Below are 23923 nucleotides of genomic sequence, written 5' to 3' on the forward strand. Positions count from 1 at the left end.
AAAATGTTCCCAACCACCTACTGTGTTACACATGTACAAGTGGATTGCTTTTATTTCAGGACTTTATATTTGACTCATTTGTTTCTTATTCTTAAAATATTGATTTCCATGTAGACCTATAAAGTATTTGCAAAGAAATCTTACACATTGATCTTAGGGAATTCTCCTTTCATCCATTCTCTGTTACAAATCATTTAAAATGCTAATGGGAGTTTATATTCTTCTATTTCAAGTGCCCTCAGTGACCTCACATTTCAGTATGAATGCTACCTCTTTCAGCCAGCTCAAATGGTTGTATGTTTAGCAGTTGATTCATGATGGTAATTCCTTTCCGAGGGAGCCATTGTCCTGCTGTGATGAGAAAAATGGAGTAAAGTTTGCTTTAGCAGTTCTGTTGTCACTCAAAAATTGGAAGAAAAACCAGTCTTGCCCTAAGTTGCTTGGTTTGTCAGTGAATTCTGCCAGACCTTTACTGAAACAAAAACTTCAAAGACTCCTTCCAAATATACCATACAATATACTCCAGGGAAATGGACTCTCACAATTTTGTTTTTTATTGTGTGTATTCTGAAAATGGAATGTGCTGCTGAAATGAAAGGGATTCCTTAAAAACTATGGATGCTACTTACATGGTATACCAGTTCTCCAAGGGTAGAATGTATGGGGTCCATACTATTTCTTATGTAGCCCATAGCAGGGGGCACCTAGATTTCACCAACCTTGTTTTTTTTTTTTTATTATTGATAAAACAACATACAAACACAAACATTCTTAACATACAGACATTCCATACATGATGTATAATCAGTGGCTCACAGTATCATCATATAGTTGTATATTCATCACCATGATTATTTTTCAGATTTGCATCACTCTAGCAAAAGAAATCAAAAAAGAAAACTCATACATACCATACCCCTTACTCCTTCTTCTCATTGGCCACTAGTATTTCCATCTACCCAATATATTTTTACCTTTGTTCTCCTTATTATTTATTTTTTTATCCATACTTTTTACTCACCTGTCCATACCCTAAATAAAGGGAGCATGAGACACAAGGTTTTCACAATCACACAATAACATTGTAAACGTTATGACTTCATACACTTACAGCGCTATAGTTTCAGATACTTCCCTTTAGCCACTCAAATATAGCATAAACTGAAAAGGGATATGTATATAATGTGTTAAGAGTAACCTCTAGGATAACCTCTCAACTTTGAAATCTCTCAGCCACTGACACTTTATTTTTTTAAGCTATTTTTATTGTACAGTATAACATATATACAAAGCAAAGAAATAAAAAAGCAATAGTTTTCAAATCACTCTACAACAAGTGGTTAGAGAACAGATCCTAGAGTTTGTCATGGACTACCATATGATCCTCTCAGGTTTTTCCTTCTGGCTGCTCCAGAATATAGGAGGCTAGAGGGCTTAAATATTTTGTATCATCACAATTGAAATTGTCTTCTTCTTTTTTTTTTGTGAAAATAACATATATACAAAAAAGCTATAAATTTCAAAGTGCAGCACCGCAATTAGTTGTAGAACATAATTCAGACTTTCACATGGGTTACAAGCTAGTCTATTTGGCTACCTTCCTGGAAGTTCCCTCCTGACACTTTATTTTTTCTCATTTCTCTCTTCCCCCTGTTGGTCAAGAAGGTTTTCTCAATCCCTTGATGTTGGGTCTCAGCTCATCCTGGGATTTCTGTGCCACATTGCCAGGGAGGTTTACACCCCTGGGAGTCATGTCCCACGTAGGGGGGAGGGAAGTAAGTTCATTTGCAGTGTCGGCTTAGGGAGAGAGGCCACATCTGAACAACAAAAGTTCTCTGGGGGTGACTCTTAGGCCTAATTTTAAGTAGGCTTAGCCTATCCTTTGCAGGAATAAGTTTCATAGGGGTGAACCCCAAGATCAGGGGCCCCAGCCTTGGTTTTACAACATCCTGGCAGCAATCAGAAAATGGAGTATGGAGGCAGGGGAAACTGGCTAGATTTTAGGGAATTTGGTGGTACATTCAGGAAAATCAGATATGGGTACATTTCCTACAGCGCAAGGAAGATCATCTGAATGTCAGTTTCCAAGAAGAGTTGCAACACAAGTTCTGTTTGAGTATGGTTTGAAAATGATGACAGAAGTCACAGCCATACAGGTATTTGGGAGTTCTGGGAGGATGCAGCTTGGAGCAGGACCCAGCCATCTGATTGGCAACTCATGATAAAAGCATGGTTCCCCATCCCAGTCTACCACTCTAGAAAGTAGGGGAAGCTGTGGCACTCAGAGGGCCAGGGTGGTAACCTGGCCCCTTTTGGGCAGTTCAGGAGGAAGTGCTAATTTGGTAGGACAAAGGAGGTACACAAAATAGAGGGTTGCACAGTCATACAGGACAAGTTTGTGCCTTCAGAGGAGGGAGTGGGAATAGGTTACAGAGCTACTTTGAATTGGTAGTGGGGATTATCGCCCAGCCCTCAGGTGGCTGTGTGGATATAGATAGACTGGTTTGGGCGATTAGGACAGGAACAAAGACAGATACAGGATGGCAGGGCAGAATGTAGAATTCCTTAAAGAGTTTTCAAGTTTAGCAACCTTGAGCTAAGGTTGGGAAACAGCTCCCTCTCTACCTCCTTCTACAAGCTTCCACAGACAGTTTAGAGAAGGCCACCATAGACGTCTTTTCTACCTCTTGTTTCGGTAACTGAACTTCCAAGATTCCAGATCCAAGTCTGATATGTCATGAATTTGCATTATTTCCATTATAGATGGATTGTTTTCTCAAGTAAGTCACTCAATTATCCACGGTTTTATTTCTTTCTACAATAAAATCTCTCAGATAGCTTTCCTATCTAGTATTTTGTGCCTCTAAAATATCATTTCCATTCCATTATGTTGAATTTAGGCAAATAATCATTTGAAAGTTATTGTTCCCAAATCTCATAATACAGCAAAAAGAGCATGGCTGTTTAACAGACCTGCTTTCCAGTCTGGGCACCCACCCTTAGTTTGAGGATAATACATCAAGCTTCTGTATGTGGTAATGGTTATTACAGGGACTGAGTGAAATAAGTGAAAGTGCTTTGACTACTGTAAAACACTGTGCAAATGTGTTTTGCACATTTTAGGTTTTTTTTAGGTAGTATTTTAAAGCTTTGTTTCAGTGGTTGGATTTTACCCTTGAGATATTGGACTCATTCATCTAAAAAATGCACCTAACTACTGAAAGTGTTATATTACTTGAGGTTCTTTGGTTGCGAGGAACAGAAACTAAAAGAAAAATTAATTGAAAAGATATTAGGTAGCTTATATAATAAACAGAAAAGCTATGAAATCAGACATCAAATGGGTGTCCAGGCAGCTGGAATTGTTTGACAGGCTCATCAATGTCCTTGCTAAAATAAAAGAGATTTAATCATTTTTTTAATCCTTATAATACTCTGTTTTAGAGTCCCGATCAAAGGTCAATATCTTGCTAATATAGCTGGGTCAGTTGGCCTTGGGGAGGACAGAGGTCCTTGACTGACAATCATCCAGTTTCCTTTTGGAGAAATACTGATCCACAATTGCAAGCAATATTAGTGAACCTCATATTACTTTGCTGAGGTATTTTGGTCTCCATTATATAGATTTAATAAAAGAAGAAAGTTATATAACTTACCTGAGGTAACTAACAATTAGCAGAATTTTGGCAGACTGATTCTAAAGCTCATGTTTTGTACCCACTCAGATAAATATTTAGTGAATTATTTAGATTAAGTTGTTTTTCCTGCTTGCCATTTAAAAATAAGATGGCACTTTAAGTCAGTTTTATGTCCACATTTATATTGTGACTGCCACCACAGAAGTTCTGTGGTTTACATTTTAATTGCTCACTTTTGAAATAATACTTTTTATTAGTATAATTTATTTTCTCTGTCATTTATCTTATCCCAAATTCAAAACATTCCATAAGATACTCTACTTTTTAGGTAATTGTGGGTCATTTGATATGCCTTGGAAGAGAAGTTTATTAGCTATTTAATCAGAAACACTGATTCATCTCTTAGAAAAGGACCACTGTTAGTTTTATCTGCTGCTTGGGTTGATCGATTTTATTCTAATGATAACAGTAAACCTTTTGGGTCATACTAAGTTACAAGGGCTCATTAATAAACATAATGTCATTTGGTAATTCAACTTTATGTTCTTGATATGCCTGTTTGGACTTGGTCTCTCACGTTTAGGAAAAAAATATTATACTAAAAGATAAGAGAGGGAATTAGTAATACATGAAGGTATTGGAAAAAATAGTAATAAAGATAATGATTGCCTTTTAGAAAAATAAAAAGAAACAGAAAAGGAATTTGGGCAGCACCACTTGATTACCTTTTTTCCGTCAAGAAAAATAATGCTACAAAGACCCTTTTAAAATAAACTTTGGAATATTGTTGCTGCTTAGATGTAACTGTTTGCATCTGATGGTATATTGATGCTCTGACTTCAAGTCATGTTCTCTTGTCATTTCATAAGTGTGAAATTTAGACCCAGCATTGCTAGAAGTTTCTAGAAGTTCTTGGTGAAACCTGTTTCATTTTATCCACTGTAATTAGGTTATATGGTAAATACAAAATTGTCTAAGTGGAACTGATTTATAAATGACCCTTGATATCTGAGGATAAATGGTTCTGGAAGACCACTGAAAGCAAATCCACTTGTAATGAAGACCAGCATTTCATAAGTGGGGGAAGATGAATGCTTGGGAATTTATCTTGGTAAAATGACAGCTTATGTTATTTGTTTTATCTAATATGTTACACAATTTAGCTTGTAATTTCAGTTAATAATTTGAATCCAACAAAGAATGAATCGACAGCTGAGCCTGTTTTTTGTCTTTTTTGGACGTACATTTTCTGAGAATATTGTATGATAAAACTATATATTTTTCATTTCACATTTGGCTGTCTTGACATTTTGAAAAGATTTTTTTGTAAGAATATTGAAAAGCTTGTTCAGTTTTCTTAGGACATTCTCTTAATCCTTTGCTATTGAAACTATTCCTACGTGAAGCACCCATCTAGTTACTGTTCCTGTCTCTTTTCTTCCTTTCAATTGTGAATGGGTGTGACCATTTGGTTAGATTACTTTCATGGAGATGTGACTCGCCCGTGGGTAGGGTGTGGCCTGTTGATTAGATGGAGATATGACTCCACCCATTCAAGATGGGCCTTGATTAGTTTACTGGAGTCCTTTAAAAGGGGGAACATTTTGGAGAAAGCTCAGAGTCGGCAGAGAAGCAGACATTTGAAGATGCTTGGAGAGCCAACAGAGAGAGCAGAGGCCGAGACACGGATATTTGGAGATGTAGGGCCCAGTAGTTGTCACCCATGAGATGCTAAGGAAGCCAGAACCCGGAGTTGTGTCCTGGAGTTAAGTGAAGGTTCACAGATGCTTAGAGAGAAAACCACTGGCATCAGAAGCTGGGAGCAGTGGAACCAGGATCAGGGACCAGCAGATGCCTGCCACTTGCCTTCTCTGACTGGCCTTTCTTGAGTCAAGCTATGCTTCTCTGAATGCCTTAGTTAGGATATTTTTATGGCATTACAATTGTAACCTTGTAACTTAATAAATTTTCTTTTTAAAAGCCGTTCCATTTCTAATATATTGCATTCTGGCAGCATTTAGCAAACCAAAGCACCTACCTTATGTTATTTATAGTAAGAAAATGGGTTAACATGAAAAGGGCTTACCTTTTCAAACAGTCCTTATATAAGTTTAGCAATATTTAGTTTTATTCTGTATGTGGAGAAGAGAATTATTGCAATTCTTCAGAAATTATGGTTTTAGTGTTTGATGTCACATTGGAAATTAGGAAAAATCCATAAACTACATACACAAGCTTCTGATTGTCTTTTCTGGTGATTGCCATTTTCTGAAAATGTATTTGGCACCTCACAAGTGTGTCCAATTTATGAAATTCTTAATGCTCCTATGTTAAATTCTGTGAAAGTGCTTCAAAATTTAAAAGAGTTCTTTATGGAGAGTGACCATATAATTTGGCTACCACTTATATGCCTTAACCATGCATTCAAAAATTTTTCAACCTCTTAAGAAATTAGGTTCTGAATTGTTGAAGTTTTCTTGCTGGACCTGGTAGCATGAGGCACACTTAGGTTAAAAAAAAAAGAGCCGTTCAGGCCTCCAGCTGGCAAGGAGTATCACCATCGTGGGCTTCTTCCGAGTTCTCATCTTGATTGAAATCATCAGTTTGTTCCACTTATCCAGATTGATCTCTTAACCATAATTAAATGGTGTGCTTCATAAATTTGGCAAAGAAAATTGCTTGGAGAATGACTGAAATCTAGAACCACAGCACAGAATGAACTACATAATTGTAAACACACACAGCCTTCCCTAATAGGTCTCTTATCATTGTTAGTTCATGCCAGAGCTCCCTTTATTAATGTTCTATTGTTACAGTGATCACACTGCATTTAATTCTGTGTTTACGTATGCATTTCTTCTGCTGGTAAATATCCTGCTTGAGAAGTGGAGGCTGTGTCTCATTAATCTATGGGTCTGCAACGTCTAGGACATTGTCTGATACATATCAGCCTCCCAAGTATTTGTAAATTGAATGGCTGATACACTTGCACTGTAGTTATGTCATTAATTGTTGGTATCTTCTCACTATTGTAAGATAGTAGTGGCTCTTCTGGTTAATGCAGTGATTCCTCCATGTTAATTTTTCTGCTACTTTGATATTCTTTAATCCTCTTTAGCATCCTGTATGGGTTTATATTTCACAAATGTACCCTGTGAGGTTTTTCACTTCCTGGTATTACAGTTGAACAACCCATGGTTGCTTGAAATTCAAGTTTGTAAAGATATTTCTACAGTACTGGTTCTGTTTCTTTTTTCTGTGGGACTATATGGATGGGTTTCCCAAAGTGTGAGTGTTTTACCCTTTGCATTGCTGGGCTGGTGGTGGTGGAAGAGGAATAAAGCAGGTTTCCCCAGCTGGGGATAGAAAGAGAGAAGGTTTTGGAATGAGAAAGACCTGAGAGTGATTTTCCCATCACCACTGCTTGCAGTTGTTATTGATTGCCGCTTACCTTGCGCTATCAGTCAGCCTTCCTTTCCCAGTCTCAGAAAACCAGCCATGATTAAACTCTCATTGTAACTTCCTAGCACAGGTTTTGCTGTGTAACTAATTCTACATGTACAATTCATCCCAAGCAAATGGTCTTTGATTTTTTAATTATAAATATAGCTTCCTGTGGGAAATGCACATTTAAGAAAAGACAGACTTTGGAGAGAACAAAAGTACGTCATTTGGTGAGTTTCTTAGAAATTGCTAAAAAAGCAGCAGAACTCTGAATTACATGGGTAAAAATAAGATTTTAAAATATCTTCATTGAACATATATATATTATATGAAATGGCTTTTGGAAGTTTCATGATTATGATTTATGCAAAGCCCTCTTGCTTTTAAAAAATAATTCTTTCAAATGTTTGTTTATGGCTGCAGTATGTCATTACAGACACTTAGAAAAGCAACTTGATTTTGTGAGCAGAGGTTTTTACAGCACAGTAATCTGCTGCCCCTCAAATCTACATGGCGACCCATGGAACGGTCAACAAAGCTGATTCATTAAATAAACATTTGGTTTTCTCTAAATCCTTAGGAAGAGAGAGGTCTAGAGGTTTAGACCAGGAGAAAATGTTTGGCATATTAAAAACCTGATTTTAGTAGTCATCTAAACCAAAGCATTTATTATGCTTGGTCATTCAGAGACGTAATATGTATTTAACAGAGAATGGACATCTAGATTTTAAAAAAATGGCCTTGATTTTCAAAGTGAAGATAAAATGCGACCAAGTAACATGATGCAGATTTAAATGAATACTTGGTGATAATGAAATATATCCTAGATGGGAACATGACAGCATAGCTTGCAATAAACCTTCTTTTCTTAGTTGAGAGGTCATTCTGGAAACCTCTTGTTATGTATTATATAGATATCCCTTTTTAGTTTTTGGTGGGTTAGAATAGCTAGAAGGAAATACCCCAAACCGTTGAACTGTAATCCAGCAGCCTAGATTCTTGAAGACGATTGTATGACTATACACCTTTTACAGCGTGACTATGTGACTGTGAAAACCTTGTGACTGACACTCCTCTTATCCAGTGTATGAGCAGATGAGTAAAACAAATAAGGACAAAAAATAATAGGATGGATAAGGAGTATGAACCTTTTAGGGGTGTTCTTTTTAATTTTAATTTTAATTTTAATTTTTTTTTGAGTAATGAAAATGTTCAAAAATTGATTGTGGTGATGAATCCACAACTCTATGATGATACTATGACGCACTGATGGTAGACTTTGGATGATTATATGATATGTGAATATATCTCAATAAAATTTCATTTAAAAAACTAAACAAAGAAAACAAAACCTTCGTGTCCCTGAGGCGTGGGGATGAAGCTGGGAATCCCAGTGTTCCCCCAGAAGCCCTGCTTCTGTCAGCAGTGCTGCCACTCTGTCTGTCTGAGCACTGGGACCCAGTCAGGCTCACAAAGCCTCCCAGCAGTGTTACTTAAGGTGGTGACACATCTACCCCGTGCATCAGAATCACTCAATTTCAGGCTCTGGGAGTGCCTAAGGGAACCTGGAAGTTTTAACAGGCCCATCGGGTGTGTTTTCTTCATGCTAAAATTTGAGAGCCATTGTCCTAGAGTCTTTGCTCCTTTCTGATGATATGCCTCACGTGTTTTTGTTTTTTTTAATATTTTTATTGAGAAATCTTCACACACATACATTCTGTACAATCAGTGGCTCACAATATCATCACCTAGTTGTGTATTCAACACCATGATCATTTTTTAGAACATTCGTATCACTTCAGAAAAAGAAACAAAAAGAGGGTAGGCAGTGGTGGCTCAGCAGGCAGAGTTCTCATCTGCCATGCCAGAGACCCAGGTTCAATTCCTGGTGCCTGCCCATGGAAAAAATAAATAAATAAAAGAAATAAAAAGAAAATGCTCATACATACCATACCCCGTTCCCCTCCCTCTCATTGGCCTCTAGTATTTCCATCTACCCAATTTATTTTACCCTTTGTCCCCCCTCTTATTTATTTATTTTATCCATATTTTTTTTTATTCATCGGTCCATACCCTGGATAAAAGGAGCATCAGACACAAGGTTTTCACAAACACACAGTCACAGTGTAAAGGTCATATCTTTATACAATTGTCTTCAAGAATTTAGGCTACTGGAACTTAGCTCAACAGTTTCAGGTACTTCCTTGTAGCCACTCCAATACACCATAAACTGAAAAGGGATCTGTATATAATGCATAAGAATAACCTCCAGGATATCCTCTCAACTCTGTTTCAAATCTCTCAGCCCCTGAAACTTTATTTTGTCTCGTTTCTCTCTTCCCCCTTTTGTCAAGAAGTCTTTCTCAATCAATCCCTTGTTGCCAGGTCCCATATGCCTGGCATGTTTTATTGCTTTCACATGTTTGGTTTTCCAGCTCAATCATCGGACAGTCTCATTTTTATAGAATTTAGTGTTCCTGACTCTTCCCTGGTAATCTGATGGGTTATAGTCATAATTAATTTCTATTTCTCTTGCAAACTTTGGAGCTTGGCTATTTTATCATTAACTCTGGACACTCCTGATGCTTATAAATAAATGAAAATTGTTAAACCTAGTGTTTACCATCTGTAAACTTCATTATTTCAAAGATAAAGCCATTATGAGGTTCTTTTTTTATAGGAAAAGATAGAGTTTATCATGTAAGTGAGGGGAAAATATGCTACAATATTATTTAAAAAGCAAATATTTATTAACTGCACATGGAGTGGATTTAAGATGGTAAGCATGCCGTGACTACTGGAAAGTTGTATCTATGTTCAACTAGCTTTTCTTCATGATCTATTATTTTGTCCATGTCTATGGTTAAAAAATCTTTAATGTATTTTCAGTTGCCATTGTCATGGAAATAATGCACAGATTAAATCAAGATAAAGACATCATGGAAATTCCTTATAATCTAAAAGTTAAATTTGGTGAAAAGCAAAATGCTATAAGCCATTCTATCAGGATGAGATTTTTAGAGAAATATGCATGTTTTGATAGAGATCCCCTTAGTGGATAAGGAATTCCCTGAGAATTAAATACTTAGGAAAGATATTTTACATCATGATAGTAGATCACTGGTGTAGAAGATGTTAAAAGATGATATTGAATTAATTATTTAGACTGCTGTAAATGTTAAAATCACATTGCTTCAGGGATAAAAGCGTATCAGTTGGATTCGGTAAAATCTAATATGAGTGATATTATGTGTTTGTTATGAGATACAATTTGCAGCATGAATTCCAGAACTATGGATGATTCTACTTGATGTTCCCTCTGATAAAACAAAGTATTAACTTCAAAGAGGTCAATTAATCTTATTCCGTGTTTTAATTGGGAGCTAGAAGCTAATAGGCTTATGATCATACTTAGATATAATATATCTGTCTATTAACAAGAGTTAACAAGAATTTCCTTTGATATCCATGTGAACTAGATTATTCAAAAGTCAAACTATTCAAGTATGAAGTGTAGGAAGAAAACCTAGGGCCTTATTTGACTACAGGAGCATTATGAATCAGTTGTAGGGTGGAGTTCTCATAAATATGCTAACATAGTCTTATGCTGAATTAATTCATATGTAGTATAAGGGACTGGAGAAATCGGAGTGTCACTATATTCTTCATTTGCTGGCTTACGTCTGGATGGTTGTGTTCACTTCTGGCTGTTATATATTAAGGGGGTCCCTGAAAGCCTGGAGAAGGTCCAGGGAAACTCTATCAGGATCATCCACATTCCTGAAACCAAATCATGTGATAAATGGTCAGAGAATCTGGGGATGCATAGCCTGGAAGACAGAAGGGAAACATGTTAACTAGGTTCAGATTTTGGTGGGCCTGTCGTCATGAAAAGGGTGCCTTCTCCCTACCCACCTCCTTCTAGGAGGGAAAACTAGAGTCTGTGAATGGAAAGGGGGATGGATTTTAGGTCTACAATAGGAAGGAAATTTTAAGGTAGCTAAAAATGAAATGGACTGCCTTATAAGGGAATGAGTTAATTTTCTGGAAGGATTCAAGAACAGGCTGGATGGCCATTTCCATCAGGGAAGACATAGGTGTTGCCTGAAGCAACAAGAAGTATCCACCCTCAGTAATGTGAGAGCAAAAGAATGAAAATGTCTTCAAAGGATAAAACCATAAAGTCAACCTGAATTGAACCACAGCAGAGACTCAAATGCAGTCCCGTTGTAGGTGCAGACCACCTTGCAATCTGGTAGGAATGACTGAACCAACCTGTTAGCCGCTAGGCATTGTGATGGGCACTTTACATACACTGTCCGATTAGTCCTCATGCTGGTTATATAAATTAAGCCTTATGATCACCTTTCTATCACTGTCTGAAGGCATGAACGTAGCTACAGAATCAGAGGAACCGGGTCAGTGTATAATTTGGAGGGGAGTGGAGAAAAAAGAAAGAAGGAGAGAGTCGTGATGCTGGACAGTTTTGTCCAGGTGCTGGATGGATTCTTCTAGCCAGATGCTTCCAAACTCCCCCTCGTTGTCATTCAGGGAGAATCTTTCTGATTATAATCTGGCTTTCCAAAGAGGCCCATGTATAAAGGGAGATTGTGTTGGTCATATTCACGGGAGCATTCAAGCTATATATATTAATATATGTTTCTTGCTATATCAACAGTAGTATGTCTGCTTTTTAGTGTATATATATATTAGTCTCCTGAGTTTCTGTAAGCTTGGATAATATTTTCTGAGAGACTGGGTAAGAGGATTGAATAAATTACATCTATGGAGCCTTTTTCCTATGCTGGGAAGAAAGAAGAAGAGAAAAGGAAAGTTACGGACATTACGATAGATTAGTTTGAAATCATCTCCTTTTTAAAAAAATATAGTTAAGATGTGTTATATGTACTTGTGTCTGTGCATGTATATAAAATATATGAAATCTCTTAACAGTTTTATCTGCTGAGTGATCTGCAGTAGACTGGAAAGAGGAGACCTACATTCATGTATAAATTTGTATACGTTACACATTGTACATGTATACGTACGCATTGTTCGTATTTGTACTGTTTGAACTTTTATCCCGAATATATGTTGCATCTTAAAATGAAAACAAGTAACATTTTGAGAGGAATAATAATTATACACACAAACTTCTATTAAATAATCAGACATGATTATCCCCCTCCCTTAGGGGTCCAGCATCACTGACACCTGCACTGAAATGCTAATGTGTGGAATCTTACTGAAAATATCTTCTGGAAATATTCAAGAACGGGTGTTTTTTCTTTTTGATAATCTTTTGGTGTATTGCAAAAGAAAACACAGGTAAGATGATAAATAGAAAACGCTTAAGAAATTGTTTATCCCTCTTATAGATTTAGCCTTTCCCTCTGAGTTCCCAGGAGCTTATGAGCTCATCAGCAAACTTCCCCACTGTCGCAGTCTATTTTATGATTGTTGTCTTTACCTCCTTGTGAAACCTAATTGAATGATTACTCACTTGTACTGAATGCTTAATATCTCCACTCCACATGGGAAGTCATTGATTGCTTTAGCTCTTGGCTCTGTTTCTACCCTACTCTTGTCACCATTTTTGGTATGTTCAAAAACTCTCGTGGAAATTCTGGGCAGTATTTTGGACCTGGAAGTTCTGTCTCCTCACGTGAAATGCTTTCCTCCATGCTTTTCCGAGCTACTTGTCCTATGGTCATAGCTTTGCCTTGTCAACATCAACAGTTATAAAATTGCAAGCTCAAGTTTAAGTCTCCCACCCTGAACATCATCTGCTTTTTTTCCTGGCTCTTCTCTGCTGGTATTCACATTTAAGCTGTATTAAGTATAAAGATAATGAATATCAGCATTACCACTATTACCTTAGTATTAAAATTGACACTAATTGGCCTTACCACTTTTTTGGCTTCAAACATTCTTTAATATTTCCTATCTTAAAAAAAAAGTTCTTTAATTTTATGCTGTCCTCTGTCCCATCTCTCTGTTCTCCTTCACCACAAACCTACTTGAAATAGATTTCTGTCATCCCTTATTCAACTTCCTTATTCTCTTCTCAACAAAATTCAGTGGGGCTTTAGTCCTGCCTCTTCCACTAAGCTGCTTGTGTCAGGGTCAAGCTGACCTCCATGTTTTCAAATCCGGTGGTGATTTTCTGTTCTTTAAGGTTTTGCTTGTTTTCTTAGCAGCTATTCGCTTAGGCTGAGTACTTCTCCTTTATTAAAACATTTTCTCCTCTTTACATTTGTAACATGCCACTCTCTTGACTAAATATTAGACTACGGTGGTACTCTGCCTTCGACTCCCTTTTCCTTTCTTTGTTCCTGTATTCTTCATAAATGATTTTATCCAATTCCCTAGCATCGCATTCTGCATCTATGCCAATTGCTTTCAACTCTCTATCTGTGACCCAGAATTCTAGACTTATATCCTTCCCATTTGACATCCTCTAGTGTGAAGGCTGAAGGATTCTCAAGCATAACACAGGAGAAATAGAATTCTTGATTTCCTCTCCTAAAGCTACTCCCGCCGTGACTCTCCCCAACTGTTGGTGTCCTCAGTTCCAACATCTAGGAGTTAGTCTTGGTTCTAATCTTCCCACCAGTCTCCTCCATCTGACCCATTAGAAAACGTTACTGATTCTGCTTTCAAAGCATGCGCAAAGCTCTTCTCATCTGTCCATCTCAGCACTGCCTTAGACCTTGCACTGGTACTTCTCTCTTGGGTGGTTCATAGCAGTTGTCTCCTGAGTGGTCCCACTGGACCTTCTCTTAGTGCTCCAAATTTATAAATTTCTGATGTACACAGAAAGCTGAGTATCTTTTAAAAACTCAAATCAGGCCGTATTATTCCCTTGCTGAAAACCTCATTGACTTCTTAAAATAAAGTGCAAATTCTTTACCCTGGTTTATAAAAAAAACTCTGTACAGTTCAGCCCTACCTACTTGACTGCCATGTTTCTGATTTCACTAGGCATGACACCCTTGTTAGCTTGCTTCTTTCTTTCCTTGATTATGTCAAATGTTCTTTCCTATGGACTTTGCACTCTTCCCCCTTCCCAGTTTGCTCTCCTCTCTAACTTTTCCATGGCTGGCTTCTTCATCTCGTTCAGATCTCAGCTTAAATATCACTTCCTCAGAAATACCATCCCCAGCAACTCTAATCAAAAGTAGCTGGCCATTCTTTATCACATCACTCTATCCTATTTATCTGCAAAGGTCTTGTCAGTAGCTGTTATTTTCTTCCTTCCTTATTTATTTTCTGCCACCTCTACTAGAACAGACTGTGAGATCCCTGAGAACAGGGGTCTTGCTGGGTATTCACTGCAATTTTCTCGGAGAGTGACATAGCCCCAGGCGTGCAATAGACACTCTGAAAATACATGTTAAATAAATGAACCCAAAACAAATCCCTGGTATAGCTTCCTCATCATTAGTTTAAATAATTGTTACTAAATGTAACGTTATTTGCTTCAAAGCATGGATATATATTTTTTTCTTTAGAAGGTGGTTATATTATAAGATATTTCTTTGAACTCTTGGGAGGAAATGTTTTGCAGGTTAAATAACAACATAATAGAGCTAACTAAAAGGAGAAATTTCCTCGACTTTCATGTTACTCTTCCTAATTGTACCTAGGACCTGTTAGTTTCCATGAAATGTCCCAAAAGACTTTATTAAATTTAAAGGTACTGGTAGACAGTTCAGGATTTTGAGTGACTGTTCTAAGTTCAGAAATTAGAAATGTATGGCCAAACATTTTCTGCTAGAATGAGAAAGACAGACTCAAACTGGCTGCTTTACAAGGCAAGATTAAGGGAACATCATTCATCTTTTGAAATGGGTTTTATGCAGTCAGTTAGCAAGATGCTCACCACAAATTAGTGAAGAGTTGGCAACTCTGTTGATACAATAATTCTGTTTTATGGGTTATGGTAATAGGGTTCTTTAGTACAAGATGTTAATTTGAAAATGCAATGGCAGGAACTGAGAAAATTTAAGTCTGGACCATGTACCTTCATGGAGGAAATGAATCAGGATTAGAGTCAAAGCATAATTAAATTGTTTTTATCTTTATTTTAATGAATTTTTGTTTTAATTCCTTTAAATCACAGGGGGAAATGATCCTGTTTATTTCTTTTACTATACTCTTCTAAATACTTTGATAGCGGATTGAGATTACTAGAAAGAGGCTTTGGGAAGATATAGAAAGGTTGTTAATTTTACTTGTATGCAAGCCATTAAAATTTTAAGTGGTTCAGGTGGTTTGGTGCAGTTATTAAACATTTTTTTTATCTATTTGAGAATGGAACCTTTTTCATTGCAGTTTATCCATCCTTATGTATATGCTTACCCTCAAGTCCAAAACGTTTGCAAATTAACCTTAATGAGTTATAAATGATATCACTTATGGCCTTGTGGCTGTAATTGTTAAATAAGTTAAACAACAGGAAAAGTTTTAGAAATTAAAACTCTGATCATTAACGAATGTATGAGTAGACCAAATACATAGTAATTAGAAATGGAAATAACTAAGTAGATCAGTGTGTCCATTGATCCATTATCCATTGATGCAGTTTGAGTAGCATCATCTATTCTCTTCCTTTTTGAATACTCCATCTCTTTTATGAGCCTCACCTCATCATATAGTTGCTAAGTCCTAAAGATTCTTCAGAAAGTATTAGTAAACTGATCCTTTTCTAAACTTCTGTAATATTGTAATGAAAAGAACCAGGGACTTGATAAATTTATTTTAATTCTAGAGTTTATATATTTTAAAGGGTGGAGTGCTAGATTAGGCATCCTTATTCTGTATCTTTCTAGTGTTACTAATCTTATATGAAGCTTGTCTTTTAAATAATTTAATATATAGTATTTGCTACACATACATGCTTACTTGTAACATATATTTAAGTTATGAAACACTGATAAAATGACTAACTCACCAGCCACTCCTCATCTTACATTACAAACAGAACATTAACCCATTAATTCCCTACCCCCATTCACAAATAGCATATTACCAATAACCTTCAATCTACCTGTTTGCTCCTTGTACCTAACTCCCTGCTTCCCACCCAGAAAAAAACACTACTCTATATTTTGCATTTACCCATTCCTTATTTTTTAAAAGATAGTTTTATATCATACATATACTAAATAATATATTGCTTAGTTTTTCTTTTCTATGAGCTTTATTAGACAGTATCATAATATATTTAATTTTCTGCAATTTGTATTTTATGCTCAGTGTTGTTTCTTAGATACATTCCCATGTCGTATGTAGCATTAATTTCACTACTACAAAATATTCCATTAGTTGAATACATTGCATTTTAGTTTATCACAATTTAATTATCCATTTTCCCGTGAGTGGTTTTAGGGTTGTTTCCAGTTTTTCTGCTACATGAACAGTGTGGCTGCAAGCATTCCTATGTATTGGACCTAGTGTCCTAGCGACCTTTGTAAACATAATTAGGGAAGAAATTATAGAATCTTGATATGCAAATCCTTTATCTACGTTATAGAGCCAAAGTATTTCTAAAACATAAGTTTTTTATTCCAAAGATTGAAATGGCTTCAAGAGAGTCATTTTGTGAAGAGAGCAAAGATCTCTCTATATTAAGCTAATATTATAGCACTGGTTAGATGCTTACTGGAATTTCATATTGCATATTAATCTCTGTAGGTCAAGAGAAACAAAAAAAATCTCTACAGAGGTCATAGCAAGATTGCAAAGAAAATACTTTGGAAAACAGTACCCAATTATAGATTGTTTTTTAAAAATTTTAAACGATGATTATTTGCCTGCAATGAAAACCATTCTCATGGATCTTAAGCCTTTTAAATATGGTTTATAGTATATAATATATATATCGTTATAAGAAATTCTTTTTCTTGCAAGAAGAGATGGTACTATTTTCCTGCCCAAAAGAAAACACCATCCCATACGTGCTGTGATTGGCTGACTCCTCCTTCATCCATGCATTCAGTCTTGTCAGATGCCAGCCTTCATGGCTAGCTGGCCGAAGTCCTGCTTTCTAGCATTAACTTTATCTCACTAACAAGGGACAGTTAGAGGCCATTTTCAAATCGAACATGGGGAGTGCAGAGTAGAAAAGTTTTGGGGCTAATAGATTCCCAGTCAGATTAATTAATCTGTTTAGTTAGTTTTCCTTAGTAGTAATGAAAGACTACTAAATTTTGATGAAGGTTTAAGGATGGATAAGGCAGGGCCATGCAATGTTTTCCAAGAAAAATAGTCCACCCTCTCATGAGGAACCTGGGGGTGTGAAAGCACACTGAGTCAGCTCCCTTGTCCCCTCTTCTTTCCCCTTCAGGACCAGTGTCTACAGAAAAGCCAAAGAGATGGGGCTTTGCAGTTAGTCTGCGTTCGCATCTTAGCCTTTGCTAGTTGTGACTATAGAACATAATACATTACCAGCTATTAGAGTATACTGAATTGTTAGTCAGACCTTTGTCAAATGGTCAAATCGAATAGTTCAGGTCAAATGGAATCAATCACTTGAATGACAGCATCTTTTAATCTCCCTGAATTATTTCTTAGAATCTTTCTTTTTTAATTTAATTTTTAAAAGAAACGCTTATTAGAACCATCTCCTCTGAAAGTGCAGTGATTCATATACAAACATATATAATGACCAAACATACTATTACAAATGATTCCTTGTTAACCTGGGTTTTTTACACTGTCACATAGCTTTTTAAGATTAAAGGCTCTTATTAGATATGCCATACACAAAGTTTTAAAATGTTTCAAATGATTATAAAAATAAAGAAGACCTTTGTGAAGGATTATAACTGTATTAACAAACTTATCCAACAAGTATACAGTTATTATGTTATAGAAACAATACAGGAAAAGTATTTTTATAGCTGGATAAAGCTGAACTTAAGAACCTCACTGTCAGTTTTCTTTCTTGGTTTATAAGTACTAGAGAATATTTTCTACAGCTTGGAAAATGTGAGCTACCAGCTCATTACTGAAAAATGAGAAATAGAGGTGAAAGACCATGAATGAAATTAGACAGTGACCAACTTGTTTAGTGTCTGTCAGAATCTGATTGGCCATCTCGATGTCCTTTGTTGAGACAAAAGCACACACGTGCCTTCCTGCCTGTACACTGTCCTTAGGCCAGAGTTTCAGTTTGCTTAAAAAATTAATGCATAAGTTCCATCTGGTAGAATAACCAGTGCTGTTATGGATGAGAGCAGACAAAGGGGAGCAAAAACAACACAAAACAATAACCTAACTTCTTATGTCGTTGCTCGAATTAGTTGGTTTTTACTCCAAAGAATTGCTTAAAATATGTTATCTTCACATTGCTTTGCATGACATTTAAATGCAGTAACCATGTATCTTTGATTTCTTTCCATTTGAAGACGGTTAAAGAATAGCAAAGCATCTACAGATGGCCACCGCTACCTCTTTCGTGGTCGGATCAACACGGAGGTAATGGAGGTGGAGAACGTGGATGATGGCACAGGTAAGTCCCTGGTAGATTTAAAGTGGACACCAAGAGCAGACGCCCTCCTGAGACAGATTTCTCACTGCAGTCATTCATCTGAAATGCATTAGTGCCTAGAAATACTTAGGTAGGTAGGGGGTAGAGATAGGGGAGATATGGGAGCCAGAGAACTGTTATAAAAGTAGAAAATTGAATTCGCTGAAATATGCTAGCATGAAACACAGAGTCACAAAGAAGAAAGTTGATTAGTGTCTTATCTGAAAATGTGCATTTTCTTTGACGTGTCGTACGACATTTAGTGTTCTGCTACAGAGCGTAGGTGTGCAGACAATATTTAATGAATAAATTGGCTTTCTTTAAGTTACCCGATGATTTGTAACTATTAGTATGATATTTTGAGTGTATTTTGTTCCTGTAATATTCAACATAGAGGATAGCACACTCTAGATTTAGTTCATCTAAACATCCTTTATTAATAGAAATGGGTTCTCAATTTGCTTGTTAAGGAAAGGTGAATGTGAAGGCAGTTTGTGTAATTTTAAGTGCTCATTGTAAGTACCTTACTATTCAAAGGTAGTAAAGTTTGTTTTGTAGATTTTAAGGTTGGGATTTTTACAAGTAAGTTCACAAAATCATGATTAATTAACTAAAAATATGAACTAAAATTGAGCTAAATTTTTGTTTCTATTAGGAAAAAAAGTTGTTTATAAAGTGAATGCTTGGTAAATTGAGTCACATTTTTTCCTGAATGATATTAATTGCAATATCATCAAAGATATGCTTCCAGGAGAAAAGATAAAGTGTGAAATAAAATATTAATTCTCGTAACTGACTAATATAGAAAAATATTTTTATAATATTCTATGTATAAGCCTGGAATTGGAACACAGGTTAGCTCTTCCCCCTTCTACATACTTCTCTCTTCCCCAGGTCCCAGAGTGGAGAAGAGTGTTTATAATTGGTCATGGGCATACATTTTCAAATGCTAACTTGGCACATTTCTCTATGCACGTTTTTGGATCTTGACAAATTGTCAGATACTTAAAATAGTGAATAGTGATTGCTGCATGAAAGAGGACATGGCATGCAATGGGCAAACTTTGTTGGCTCAGGAACCAGGTCACAATGTGGAGAGTTCTTCATTGGCTAATGAAATGGAGGTGGGAGCTGTCACATATCTGGCACAGGTCAAAATCCTCATGTTTCAAATCCCTTTCTATGTAGCAGACTCTAATACAGTTGCAAATACTCCAATGCTAATACGTGAGACCTATTAGGCTGTCTTTCCATAGTGGGGATGCACACATTATTTTTTATAATGTGGTTGGTAATTCATTTTAGTACTTTCTAAGAAGACTATTTAGAGACATTTAGGAATAAGATATTTCTCTCAAATGTTAAGAACAGTCTTGCCTGAGTAACTTGAATGCTCAGGAGAACACCCCAAAGCCAACACATGCTTGTGTTGGAGTTGAGAAGAAGTCAGATAATGAAGAGGCACATTTGGAATACCTACTCTGTTCTTCATTCATACTTTCTTCCCAGAATGAAACAGCCTCCCCATGTTGCTTTGGCACTCTCTTTGTTTTCTTCCCTTTTCATGCATTTCCATAGTGCATTGAACTGTCACCCCATGAGCCCATTTCCTTCCCTCTCTGCCAAAGGACATGACAGTTTCTGGAGGTATCATCTGTGCCATAGACTAAGTGAAGTTTAGTAATGATAACTGTGACTGCTGGACATCGTACTTGAGCTTAAAATAAAGAAATGGAAGAGCCCAGGGGCTTGGGGACATTGATATAAAGTGAGATCCTCTGTGTATCTGTGTGGGACAATAGAGACTGAGATGCTGTGAGGTTGACATTGGGTGGAGCTTTTATGCACATGGTGCTTAGATTCAATCCCATGAAAAACTTCTGCTTGTGCTGGTAAAATTCAAGTGTTTAGGGTGCAGTGCCTGGGAGGGAGGGGCATTGTGGGAGACGGGTAGGTGTGGGCAGGTAGGGAACGTGAGACATTACAGGATGTTCAGTTGTCCTAAACGAGTTGTCTGATGGAACCTCTTGGCACAAACTTTCAAGATTCATATTTTATTAGAAATTCATTAGGCTTTGTTTTGTTCAAGTGGGAACCTTTTTCCCCAGTTGCTTAAAAAAAATAAGAAACAAAGTTGTAGGGATTTTGCTGCAAATAGTTGTCTTGGTTTACTTAGAAGAATTAGAGGGTAATAAAAGTGAGCTGAATGAATCATCCCCATATGTCAAGACGGTGGTGAGTGTTTTGCAGGTTTCTGTGATACTGTCATTCTGATATATTTATGAAAACAGTTGGAAGTGAAAAATGGTAAAAATAAAATAGAATGTGAAAAATGTCATGATTGGAAGGGAGAAGAGATGTTTTAGGGTAAGTGAGGACTTTGTCTTTGAGTATTAAGTAATACTGGGTGTTGTTATCTATATCTTCAGTGAATTGATTCTTCTTTATGAAAGCATGCCTTCACCCGTGCTTTTTCCCCTTGCTTGGAAATCCTTCATGTCTCAAAGATATAAGGTTACTGTCCCAGAAGGTCTGAGCCAGCCACTGTAAGAAGGCTCTCACCTCAATTTTCTCAGCGCAATACCCTTGTTATTCTCTTATAGCACATTTCTCAATGTGTAAATGCACACATATTTATTTACCTGTTTATTTTCTGTGTCATCATCCTCTTCTATGAGATTTATTTTGTCCACTAGCATATTCCCAGTACCTACTATAACACCTCATATAGAGTAACTTAACATTTGTCAGATGTATTTTATGCTTTATATTATTCTAAAATTCAGCTCAGTTTATTTTATCCCCAGAAAGTTGCAATTATTATAATTTTTTTTAAATGTCACCCTTTTATATCTCAAAATATCATACTCAGCACTTTATGATATCTTATGAACTTTGTTCTATGGTTTAGCAAGAAAAAAGAATTATCCCCCAAATTGATTAACAAGGTGAAGGCTCAAATATTTTAGAATTGATACTGGTATCTAGGCTTTATCTGTTTATATCAAGAATTACATGAAGTGGGCCTTCTCTGCTAAGACTTGGAAATTAAAAAATAGGGTGTTTGAAGATAGGTAAGATCTTGAAGATCAGCTAAAATAATCCATTAATATTTGAGATGATATAAATGAGGGCAGGTCTAAGTTTACCCAGCTGTTATACGGAGCTGGGACTAGACTGAAGTTCGCTGTGTTTCTATGCCCATGCCTTGAAAAGTAGGTAGGATGGCAGAGGCTCCATAAGGGTTTTAAATCTACAAGGGCCACATGGCAGGCAGTGAGCAAGTAAAGCATAAGCATACAGAGATTGATTTTATTGAATTTTTCCAATGAGGCAGTTTGAATGCTGCACCAATTTTCTCCCTCTCTGCTTACCTTGGTCATATCCACCATGACATCTTCACTTTTTGTTGTGGGCTCAGACTTTAAACCTGCTTACTTTATAATCTATGGCTGGAGCTCTGATGCTGATAGATCTCAGCAGAACTGATTAGTATCCTGCATCAGTTAATGAGGGTTGGGCACATATCAAACTAATCTGCCCATTGCCCAAACTATGAGCAAATAACACTTATACCATATTTAGGTCTAAATAGTAACAAAGAATAAATTGAGATGAATAGTTGTAAGCATGCTTAGAATTTTTGATGGAAATTTTATTGGTTTCTATATTATAGGAAGACTGAGTTTTTTGTATTCTGTAGCTGTAAGTAGAATGCTTTTTTTCTAAGTAAAATTAATTGTATTGACTTAGCACAAAAAGTACAGAAGTAGTTGCTTTAAAAATATCAAATCAGCTTTCAACCAATATATACTATCTCAAATCTTTTTTAAAAAATAAATATGATTTTAATTTTATTTATAAAATAAAATAAAATTTGGATTATATTATAGTTATATCTTACAATAGAAAAATTTTAAATTAAATTATGGTATGACATGCAGATATGTAAAACTTTGTATGTTTAAGTTATCTATGCTATTCATTGTTTCCTTTGTTTAAAGAAGGTGATAACCATTGAGTTTATGGCCAGTTTTCCATTCTACCATTCTTTATATTTCAACACTTCTCTCAGTGAATTCTAACTTAATTGCTCTTTGAAGATTCTTTCTGTAGATAGTAGTTTTATCATGATATATTTAAAAAAAAAATCCAAGTTAAGAACAATAGTGGGAAAGCTACTGAGCTTCCTGGAATTAATTTTCTTAGTAATTTTCATAGTACATGTTTAGAAACTCACTCAAAAAGTAGCCACCAGGTCGTTCACATCCTCTCTTAAAGAACTGGCTTATTTGTGTGGTTAGACAAAAGACGAATATGTAGACCTTTAGAATATGTGTTCTGTAGTTTAGACTTAGGTATACTGTAGATTTCAATTCAATTGTCAAATCTGAGTTGAGTAGAATGGCAATTTTTTATTCCTAGGCTGTTCTGTTAAAATGAGTATATTTGAAGACATTTAGCTATTTTTAATATAGATATTTAAGGTATTGAATATAGTTCCTTTTAAAAAAATTAATTTGCTTATAAAATAAAATTTGGAAATTTCATAAAATTAGGAAGTGGAAAAATACTAGATAATTCCATCATCCAAAGACATATAAATGAGATTTTTAAATATTTCCTTCAATTTCCCTTTATATGCATAAATAAAAAATGCTTATAAACATGTACTCCATATTTTATATAATTTTTCATTTAAAGCAAAGTGTCTTAAGATAGTTATCTTTAGCTTCCTGTCATATCATCCAAATAAACATAATTTTAATTGCTGCATAATATCAATCATTACCTACCCAAACTAGTGTCATCTTACAAAATGTTTTGAATACATTTTCAATTAAAAAGTACTAACTTTATAATGTTGGAAAGATTTATTAAGTGTATAATAGTTCTTTTCTAATACACTTGAATTTTCAGTATATTACTTTTCAAAGAGTGTGTTTGAGAATTAAAAAATATCTACAAGGGAATGAACTAGTTTTTAACTTTTTAAAGGGAAAAACAGTTAGCTGGTCCCCATGTTTGTTTGTTTATTTTGCCATAAAAATGATGTCATGTTATTTTGCATGCAAGAAAATTTTCTTCTGCTGTATGATAAGTTCAAAGGTGTATTGAAAAAAAAAACTCAACGTTAAATATTCATAATTTGCATAAATTTCCATTTTAAAAATTGCCCTTGGTCCTCCAGTCTGGTCTCTGGACCAGATCATTCCTGAAATGCAGAGGGCCAGCCTGTCCAGAACATCAACTAGTTCCATCCCCTTATCCCATATTATTAACAGCTCCTTCCAACATGAGAAAG

General features: G+C 35.8%; 1 protein-coding gene across 3 annotated transcripts in view; it reads left to right on the forward strand.

The window, feature by feature from the left end:
• The window catches only part of PREX2 (phosphatidylinositol-3,4,5-trisphosphate dependent Rac exchange factor 2), a 307122-nt gene that overhangs the window by 76442 nt on the left and 206757 nt on the right, over positions 1-23923 (forward strand). For all 3 annotated transcript variants that reach the window (XR_013178245.1, XM_077166953.1, XM_077166954.1), the window contains exons 7-8: positions 12277-12410; positions 18497-18600. Coding sequence is in view for 2 of the 3 variants with exons in the window: in XM_077166953.1 (XP_077023068.1) it covers positions 12277-12410; positions 18497-18600 (238 nt within the window). In the remaining variant the exon portion in view is untranslated. The remainder of the gene's footprint in view (positions 1-12276; positions 12411-18496; positions 18601-23923) is intronic.

Source organism: Tamandua tetradactyla, chromosome 6 (genome assembly GCF_023851605.1).
Source record: "Tamandua tetradactyla isolate mTamTet1 chromosome 6, mTamTet1.pri, whole genome shotgun sequence".
NCBI classification, from domain to species: domain Eukaryota; kingdom Metazoa; phylum Chordata; class Mammalia; order Pilosa; family Myrmecophagidae; genus Tamandua; species Tamandua tetradactyla.